The sequence below is a fragment of the Mobula birostris genome, chromosome 12 (genome assembly GCF_030028105.1).
Source record: "Mobula birostris isolate sMobBir1 chromosome 12, sMobBir1.hap1, whole genome shotgun sequence".
In the NCBI taxonomy this organism is placed as follows: domain Eukaryota; kingdom Metazoa; phylum Chordata; class Chondrichthyes; order Myliobatiformes; family Myliobatidae; genus Mobula; species Mobula birostris.
Window position 1 is genome coordinate 112,546,612 of NC_092381.1, and position 10,100 is coordinate 112,556,711.

Sequence of the window (10,100 nt, forward strand, 5' to 3'; positions counted from 1 at the left end):
TATGGGGCAGGTGGGACCTGTACAAAAGGGACAGGTTGCACTTGATCGGGGGGAGGGGGGGGCGAAGAGGATGAGTAAGGCAGCAGGGAGAGTTTTGGTCAGGAGTAGGACCAAAGTGAATACTCCAGAGACAACTCAGATCTCATGAGCAGAAGCATAGGTGGAGATGTTACAGAGCAATATGAAGGGATTTTTTAGTGTTAGTGATAAGAATCTAGTGTTGGGAAGGAAATAATGGAATAGGAGAGACAGTCATGATCCAGTTAATGGAGTTCAGGATATATTGGTGCACAGGGGATCTCAACAGGAGGGAAAAATGAAGAAGGCAAAGTTTTCTCAGGGAATATACAGTACAGAGGTGGGGGGAGGGGTTGTATTTTGGAATCAGTGGAAATAAGTACCCTTGGTGATGGAATATAGTAAGTATTTGAAATACTTTCTACATAGAGCTGGAATGTTATGATGAGGTTGTATAAGGCATTGGTGAGGCTGAATCTGGAGTATTGTGTTCAGTTTTGGTCACCAAATTACAGGAAGGATATAAATAAAGTTGAAAGAGTGCAGAGAAGGTTTACAAGGATATTGCCAGGACTTGAGAAACTCAGTTACAGAGAAAGGTTGAATAGGTTAGGACTTTATTCCCTGGAGTGTAGAAGAATGAGGGGAGATTTGATAGAAGTATATAAAATTATGATGGGTATAGATAGAGTGAATGCAAGCAGGCTTTTTCCACTGAGGCAAGGGGAGAAAAAAACCAGAGGACATGGGTTAAGGGTGAGGGGGGAAAAGTTTAAAGGGAACATTAGGGGGGCTTCTTCACATAGAGAGTGGTGGGAGTATGGAATGAGCTGCCAGACAAGGTGGTAAATGCGGGTTCTTTTTTAACATTTAAGAATAAGTTGGACAGATACATGGATGGGAGGTGTATGGAGGGATATGGTCCGTGTGCAGGTCAGTGGGACTAGGCAGAAAATGGTTCGGCACAGCCAAGAAGGGCCAAAAGGCCTGTTTCTGTGCTGTAGTTTTTCTATGGTTTCTAGGTGAACCAGATAGTGGAAGTGAGTTAGAGATGGAGGTTGGCGGGAAAGAGGAATGGAGTGGAAACAGTACGAAAAGAAAACAGAGGTATGAGATGTCAAACTCTGAGGAGTCAGGGGATGATCAAAATAGGATAGCAAAACAATGGAAAAAAGATGAGATTAAAGCAATTATAAAACTGAGTGAAGACAGGGCGTCTTTTGGTGACTGGAACTCTTCATTTGACGAAGATAATCAACAAACTTATAGGCGAGGTCAAAAGAGCAAGAATTTTACGAAATGCATCGCTATTAGTGATTTGTCAGGATAGTGCTCAGCAAGGCAAAGTGATAAGATTAAATAAAATAGACGGCAAAAAAGTACAATGCTCAATACCCAACAATAGAAAGTGGACTAGAGGAGTTATTTCAGGGATACCAACAAAAGTTACCGTGGATGAGATTAAACAGAACATAAAAGGAGCAAGCGCAAACACAAGGAAATCTGCAGACGCTGGAATTTCAAGCAACACACATAAAAGTTGCTGGTGAACGCAGCAGGCCAGGCAGCATCTCTAGCAAGAAGTATAGTCGACATTTCGGGCTGAGACCCTTCGTCAGGATGGACGAAGGAGCTCGGCCCGAAACGTCGACTGTCCCTCTTCCTAGAGACGGTGCCTGGCCTGCTGCGTTCACCAGCAACTTTTATAAAAGGAGCAAAAATTATTGAGACCAAACATTTGAAAGTTACAAGAAATAGAAAAAAGTGTGATAGTTTATCGATTATGATTAACTTTGATGAAGAAAGATTGCTGACTAAAGCTTATTTAGGGTAGATGTGTTAAGAGCGCAAACAAACAAAAGAACTGAAAAAATTAAGATTATAGTCAAGTCTGCAGAAAAATATCTTGGTATTACAGGGGTTAGGTGGGAAGTAGTCAGAGATGCTGAACGGAGGATCAAACTGTTCACAGGTAGGGGAGGCGGGATATTAATGGCAGTATATATTTTACAATGGAATGCAAGGAGTCTTATCGCAAATGGTCAAGAATTTAAGAAATATGTATCAGAACTTAAGGAAAAACCTCAGATTTTATGTATACAAGAAACATGTTTGAAACCCAGGGTAACTGTGCAGAACTCCAACAACAAATAGAAGTACTCAATAAGAACAACTGAGTTGGAAAAGAGATTGGAAATGGAGGAACTTATTACAAAGTTACAAAAGGAAAAGGAATTGTTGCAAAATGAATTATTTACATTCAGATTATAAAATGAAAACATGGAAACAAATGAAGAACTTCGAGATCTCAGTAAACAATTACAGGCTATGATTCAAGGAAAGGAAAACTTGGAAATAGCAGATAGACCTGAAAAACAGCAATTTTAAAAGTGAAGCATGCGATAATTAATATTCTTAAACAAGAAGATTTTAGTCTTACAAATGATGCAGATGAAATCAATGTAATTGAGGTAATGCAATTACTTGAAAACCATGTGACAAAAACTCGGGAAGAAGCACAGTTTGTGGCACTGCTATCTAATGAGCACATACAGCATTCGCAAGAGGAATTGCAATTACAGTGTGATGCAAACAGAGATCTGCAGGCTGAACTAGCTTGGCTGAAGTACAGTACTCCAGGACATACTTGGTTGAAATCGGAACACCACAAGTCTAGCAGGTGGTAGTAATGCACCTTAAAGCTGGTTTGCCAACCACCATAAAACAACAGAAGAAGAAGAAGATCTGCGGGGGATCAATATCCTCGTGGGCAAATTTATTAGAGCTGTTGGGAGTGGTTTAAACTAATATGGCAGGAGGATAGGAACCAGTTTGACAGAGCTGAGGATGAGCCAGCAGGTTTACAAGTAGGTGATATAACATGAATGTAAGGAAGGACAAGCCAATGATTGGATACAAATGTAGACAGAGTTACATTGTACCAGAGGCAAAATTCAAAAGAGTGAGGAATGTTGGACTGAATGTGCTGTATGTAAATGCGCATAGTATTCAGAATAAGATGGATGAACTTGTGGCGCAATTAGAGATTGGTCGGAATGACGTTGCAGGCATCACTGAGTCATGGCTGAAAGAATGCCAATAGTTGGGAGCTTAACATCAAAGGATATACTGTGTATTGAAAGGACAGGCAGGAAGGCATAGGTGGTGGTGTGGTTCTGTTGGTAAGAGATGGAATTACATCTTTAGAAAGAGGTGACATAGGGTCAGAGAATGTCAAACCTTTGTGGATAGAGTTTAGAAACAGCAAAAAAAAACATTATGGGAAACCATAAAAAGGCCTCCAAATTGTAGCTAAAATGTGGGGTTGGAAAAGGCATGTCATAATTGTAATGGAAGACTTCAGCACACAAGGGGAGTTGGAAAATCAGGTTGCAAGAGATGGAATTTGTTGAATACCTGCCAGATGGCTTTTTAGAACAGGTTGTGCTTGAGCCTACTCAGGCAAAGGCTATCTTAGATTGGGTGTTGTGTAACAACCCAGATCTTATTAGGGAGCTTAACATGAAGGAACCCTTCGGAGGCAGTGATCATAATATGATTGGATTCAGGAAAGATACTGGCATGGATAGAGGAATAGCTGACAGGCAGGAGGCAGTGAGTGGGAATAAATAGGGCCGTTTTCTGGTTGGCTGCCAGTGACTAGTGGTGTTCCTCAAGGGTCAGTATTGGGACCGCTACTTTTCACATTGTTTGTCAACGATTTAGATAATGGAATTGATGGCCTTGTGGCAAAGTTTGTCGATGATAGGTGGAGGGGTAGGTAGTGCTGAGGAAGAATGGGCAAAAAAGTGGCAGATGGAATACAGTGTAGGAAATGGATGGTAATGTATTTTGGTAAAAGGAACAATAGTGCAGACTATCATCTAAAGGGGGAGAAATTTTAAACAGGGACTTGGGAATCCTTATGCAAGACTTCCAGAAAGTTAATTTACAGGTTGAGTCTGTGGTAAAGAAGGCAAGTGCAATGTTGGCATTTATTTCAAGGGGAACAGAATATAAAAGCAGGGAGATAATCCTGAGCCTTTATACGACACTAGTCAGGCTGCAGTTGGAGTATTGTCAACAGTTTTGGGCCCCATATCTCAGAAAGGATGTGTTGTCATTGGAGAGAGTCCAGAGGGGTTCATGAGGATGACTCAGTGAATGAAGGGGTTAACATATGAGGAGTGTTTGTTTGGCAACTTTGGGCCTGTACTCACTGGAATTCCGAAGAATGTGGGGGCGGGGGCGGGGGCGGGGGGGGGGGGAATCTCATTGAAACCTACCAAATGTTGTAAGGACTAGATAAGGTGGATGTGGTGAGGATGTTTCCTTTTGGTGGGGGTACAGCCTCAAAATTAGAACAGAAGTAAGTAGGATTTTTTTTTTTAGCCAGAGAGTAGTTAATCTGTGGAATACTGCGCCACAGACTGCAGTGGAGGCCAAGTCCCTGGGTTTATTTAGAGTGGAAATTGATAGTTTCCTGATCGGTCAGGGCATCAAAGGATATGGCGAGAAGGCAGGTGTATGGGGTTGAGTGGGATCCGGGATCAACCATGATGGATTGGCGGAGCAGACTCGAAGGGCTGAATGGCCTGTTTTTTCCTCCTATGTTTTGTGGTCATGGCCCACTCACCCCCAACCTTTTTCACTCACAATCACCCCCACCCCCATCATTTTCACAAACACTCACCCCCCACCCCCAACCTTTTCCACTCACACTTACCCCCACCCCCAACCTTTTCCACTCACACTCACCCCCACCCCCAACCTTTTCCACTCACACTCACCCCCCACCCCCCATCATTTTCACAAACACTCACCCCCATCCCCAACCTTTTCCACTCACACTTACCCCCACCCCCAACCTTTTCCACTCACACTCACCCCCATCCCCAACCTTTTACACTCACACTCACCCCCCAACCCCCATCATTTTCACAAACACTCACCCCCATCCCCAACCTTTTCCACTCACACTCACCCCCACCCCCCATCATTTTCACAAACACTCACCCCCCACCCCCAACCTTTTCCACTCACACTCACCCCCCACCCCCAACCTTTTCCACTCACACTTACCCCCACCCCCAACCTTTTCCACTCACACTCACCCCCCACCCCCACCTTTTTGCTCACACTCACCCCCACCCCCCAACCTTTTCCACTCACACTTACCCCCACCCCCCATCATTTTCACAAACACTCACCCCCCACCCCCAACCTTTTCCACTCACACTTACCCCCACCCCCAACCTTTTCCACTCACACTCACCCCCCACCCCCCATCATTTTCACAAACACTCACCCCCACCCCCAACCTTTTCCACTCACACTCACCCCCCACCCCCACCCCCACCCCCACCTTTTTTGCTCACACTCACCCCCACCCCCCAACCTTTTCCACTCACACTCACCCCGAACCTACTTCACTCCCGGACTCCGGCGCCGGGAATTACGTCCACTCGCAGCCTCCCTCCGCCAGGCCACGTCCCGCCCCGAACGGCTGACTGGCGTCCGTCTCCACCAATCGGCCCTCTCCGACGTCTCGAGTCCCGAGATCGTCTCTGCCTGCCCACTAACTATGATGGACAGATAAATTCACCAATCAACAAGAGATATAAAGGGTACGCCCACTTATCATTTTGATTGACATAATTTGTCACCAATCAAACTTTGCAAACACGATCAATGTGGGATCAAAGCGGTGGAATTACATAAAGAGTTCAGCATATCTTTCGTAACTTTATCCCAGCGATTTTCTTTTAGTTGTAATTATTTTGCAATGCAGAAAATAGAGCAGCTCTATTGTACATAGTGAATTCCCATAAAGGGAACAGCGAACAGATCACTGATAATTAACACTGGTAATGTCAAGAATCATTAAGATAGTGCTGGAGGAAACTTAGTGCGTCAGGCAGCCTTTGTTGAGGGAAACAGACAGTCAAAGGTTTGGGTCAAAATGCTATTGAGTGTGTGTCTTCAGGCTCCTGTATCTCCTTCCTGATGGTAGCAATGTGAAGAGGGTATGTCCTGGGTGATGGGGGTCTTTAACGATGGATGCCGCCTTTTTGAGGCATCGCTCCTTGATGATGTCCTGGACACCATGGAGACTAGTGCCCATGATGAAGCTGACTGAGTTCACAACTTTCTGCGGCTTATTTCAGTCCCCCACCCCACCGTACCAGACAGTGATGTAGCCAGTTAGAATGTTCTCCATGATGCATCCATCTTTCTCGGCTAATAAACCTGATTCCGATTCTGACCGGAACAGTGAACAAAAGGAGAGGCAAGCTAGTTAGTTGTGTATGTGTGTGTGTGAATACTGAGGTCGAGGCGGGGGGGGGGGGGGGGGGGGGGTTGTAAGTGTAACCCTCAGGCTCGCCCAGCTCGTTTTCGTCTGGGGGAAACAGCCCTGCCAAACTGAGAAATCACGTTTGTGTGGATGCTGTGTAATGTACCCCCAGTTACAAACCCACAACGCAAAATATCAGACAGTACACCATATGCAATTACATGATTGAACTTTATGAATCTTAATCTGAATATAGGGTCAGTAATGAAAATTTAAAAAGGGTCTATTTCAAGGAAAAGTCAAAAGTTCACGTTCAGTAGTCATTCTTCCACCATCGATCTCCGAAAGTCGCCGACCTTCAGACCCTCAGATCCCAGTCCACTCCATCCGGTGGCCTACCAGCTCTCTCCACACGCATCTTCCCTCTTCATCTCTCCTCGACAAAAGACTGCGAAAACAACATCCTTCCAGGTACACAAGACAAAACAACAATCTCCGATTGGCTAACATGCATACTACAGTCCTGTTATCTCCAGCCATAACCCAAACATTGCTGCTACAGAGAAACCATTACCTCAACAGTGAACATTACAGAGAAGCCATTACATTAGCAGTGAAACCTTACAGCGCGTTACATAAGAATCTGAAAGCAGATTGTAAGCAGAATTTGTAAACTTGTCCCTAAATAGATAACAAAATGTGCTTAGGAGAGAGGGAGACAAGTGCAGAGACTGGACGAACGATTTGAAGGATGGAGGAGTCACTGAAGCCCCTTGATCAATTAGCTTCAAGTCCTTGACCTCAATACTTCCTTGTGCAATTGGATCCTCGAGTTCCTCGCTTGTAGGCCACAGTCAGTCCTCCATGATCTCCATCAGCACAGGTGCACCACAGGGATGTGTGCTTAGCCCCCTGCTATACTCACTTTACACTTAAGACTGTGAGGCTGAGCACAGACCCAGTGCCATATTTAAGTTTGCTGGTGACACCACTATCATGGGCCATATCAAAGGCGGTGATGAATCAGAGTATCAGGGAGAGATTGAAAATCTGGCTGAGTGGTGCCACAACAACCACTCAGTGCCAGCAAAACCAAAGCGCTGATCATCGACTACAGAAGGAGGAATCCGGAGGTCCATGAGACAGTCTTCGTTAAGGGATTAGAGGGGGAAAGGGTCAGTAACTTTAAATTCCTTATCATTATCATATCAGCACTAAGCCCTATATCCTGGGACCAACACGTAAGTGCCATCACCAATAAGGCATGAGAGCACACTACATTTTTAGAGGTTTCCCTTGATTCAGCATGTCACCTAAAATGTTGACAAACTTCTATAGATGCACAGTTGGGAATATCCCAACTGATATGAAAACACCCATGTCCAGGAACAGAAAATTCCACAGAAAGTGATGGATACAGCCCAGTCCATCACGGGCAAAGCCCTCTCAGACATTGAGCACATTTACGTTCAAGGAGCGTAGTCAGAAGAAAGCAGCGTCCATCATCAAGGAACCCCATCATCCACGCCATTATCTTTTTTCACTCCTACCATTGGAAGTAAAGGAGCCTCAGGTTCAGGAACAGTTATTACCCGACAACCATCAGGCTCCTGAACCAGTGTGGATAACTTCACTCACCACAATGAACCTCAGGTCCCACACCACCAGGTTCAGGAACAGTTATTACCCCACAACCATCAGGCTCCTGAACCAGTGTGGATAACTTCACTCACCACAATGAACCTCAGGTCCCACACCACCAGGTTCAGGAACAGTTATTACCCCACAACCATCAGGCTCCTGAACCAGTGTGGATAACTTCACTCACCACAATGAACCTCAGGTCCCACACCACCAGGTTCAGGAACAGTTATTACCCCACAACCATCAGGCTCCTGAACCAGTGTGGATAACTTCACTCACCACAATGAACCTCAGGTCCCACACCACCAGGTTCAGGAACAGTTATTACCCCACAACCATCAGACTCCTGAACCAGTGTGGATAACTTCACTCACCACAATGAGCCTCAGGTCCCACATCACCAGGTTCAGGAACAGTTATTACCCCACAACCATCAGGCCCCTGAACCAGTGTGGGTAACTTCACTCACCACAACTCTGATCTGATTGCACAAACTACAGACTCGCTTTCAAGGACTCGACAACTCATGTTCTCAGTATTATTTATTTTTTATTTGCACAATTTATCTTCTTTTGCACATTAACTGTTTTATTTATTTTTTATTTATTGAGATATTGCACAGATTAGGACCTTTTGGCCCTTCGAGCCATGCTGTCTAGTAGTCACCCAATTTAATCCTGGCCTAATCACAGCACCATTTACAATCAACCTGCCACCCAGGAGGAAACCGGAGGAAACCCACACGGTCACAGGGGAAAACGTACAAACTCTCCCAGGCAGCAGTGGGGATTGAAACCGGGTCGCCTGCATTAGACACATTTTACTGTATGATTTGATGTACGTATATGTGTGATAAATAAATGAATCTGAATCTGAGCGGGTGGGAGGATGGAAAAGCCGAAAGGGTGAAGGGGTGGGTAGCTTTCCTTCGGGTCCAAAGCACCAGCTTTGACTGACAGGTTGGAAAGTTAAACAGATCGACCGGGAAATCTCCTGGAGTGTTCTTTGCTTGGATTAGTGCTGGGAGATGCCAAGATAGACTTAATGCCCACTCGCCTCCAGCGGCATAGCCCAACGCCACCACACCGTAACGGGGGCGGGTGGGGTGGGGTGGGGAGGGGAGGGGGGGCCGCTCACCGACTCCCCTTCAATCACCCCGTGTCAAACCCAACAAGCCCACGCAGTGTTGTAAACAGGAGCCTCACCAGCTGGGGGGCGGCAAGACCAGTCACCTCTCGCCTTACGCTAACCAGCCGTAGCTCGTGGTATGCATTCTGTCGGGATTAGTACATCAGAAAGTTGAGACGGAAGGAGTATTGAGTTATGCCTTTGGGCCTTGGGAAGGGGAGAGAGCAGCAGGGAGATGATATGTACTGATCGCATAATGAGAGATCTGTGACTATGACTTAACAACTGAGCTCCGGGTTTGAACTCGCTGGAGGAAATCCACACTGGCAGACATCAGGGGTGTGTGCTTAGCCCACTGCTCTACTCTCTCTGCACTCATCACTGTGTGGCTAGGCACAGCTCAAATGCCAACTTTTAGTTTGCTGATGATACAACCATTGTTGGCAGAATTTCAGATGGTGGTGAAAGGTATACAGGAGTGAGATATACCAGCTAGTGGAGTGGTGTTACAGCAACAACCCTGCACTCAACGTCAGTAAGACCAAAGAACTGATTGTGGACTTCAGAAAGGGTAAGATGAGGGAACACACACCAATCTTCATAGGGGGATCAGAAGTGGAGAGAGTGAGCAATCTCAAGTCCCTGGGTGTCAATATTTCTGAGGACCTAATTATGGAACCACAGAACACAACAGCACAAAAAACAGGCCATTTGGCCCTTCTAGTCTGTGCTGAAATGTTATTCTGCTAGTCCCATTGACCTGCATCCAGTCCATAACCCTCCAGACCTCTCCCGTCCATGTATCTATCCAATTTATTCTTAAAACTTAAGAGTGAGCTCACATTTACCACGTCAGATGGCAGCTCATTCCACACTGCCGCCACTCTCTGAGTGAAGAAGTTCCCCCTAATGTTCCCCCTAAACCTTCCCCCTTTCACCCTAAAGCCATGTCCTCTCGTATTTATCTCTCCTAATCTAAGTGGAAAGAGCCTATTCACATTTACTCCGTCTATAC

At 45.6% G+C, this 10,100-nt stretch overlaps 1 protein-coding gene across 2 annotated transcripts in view; it reads right to left on the reverse strand.

The window, feature by feature from the left end:
• coq8b (coenzyme Q8B) overlaps window positions 1-5,532 on the reverse strand; it is a 93,638-nt gene extending 88,106 nt beyond the window's left edge. Inside the window, exon 1 of one of the 2 annotated variants that reach the window (XM_072274502.1) lies at window positions 5,447-5,532. In XM_072274502.1, the coding sequence (XP_072130603.1) occupies window position 5,447 (1 nt within the window). In that variant the 5' untranslated portion in view covers window positions 5,448-5,532. Of the gene's footprint in view, window positions 1-5,435 lie in introns of both variants that reach the window. The other variant, XM_072274503.1, reaches the window with a different exon arrangement.
• Window positions 5,533-10,100: the final 4,568 nt, after the last annotated feature.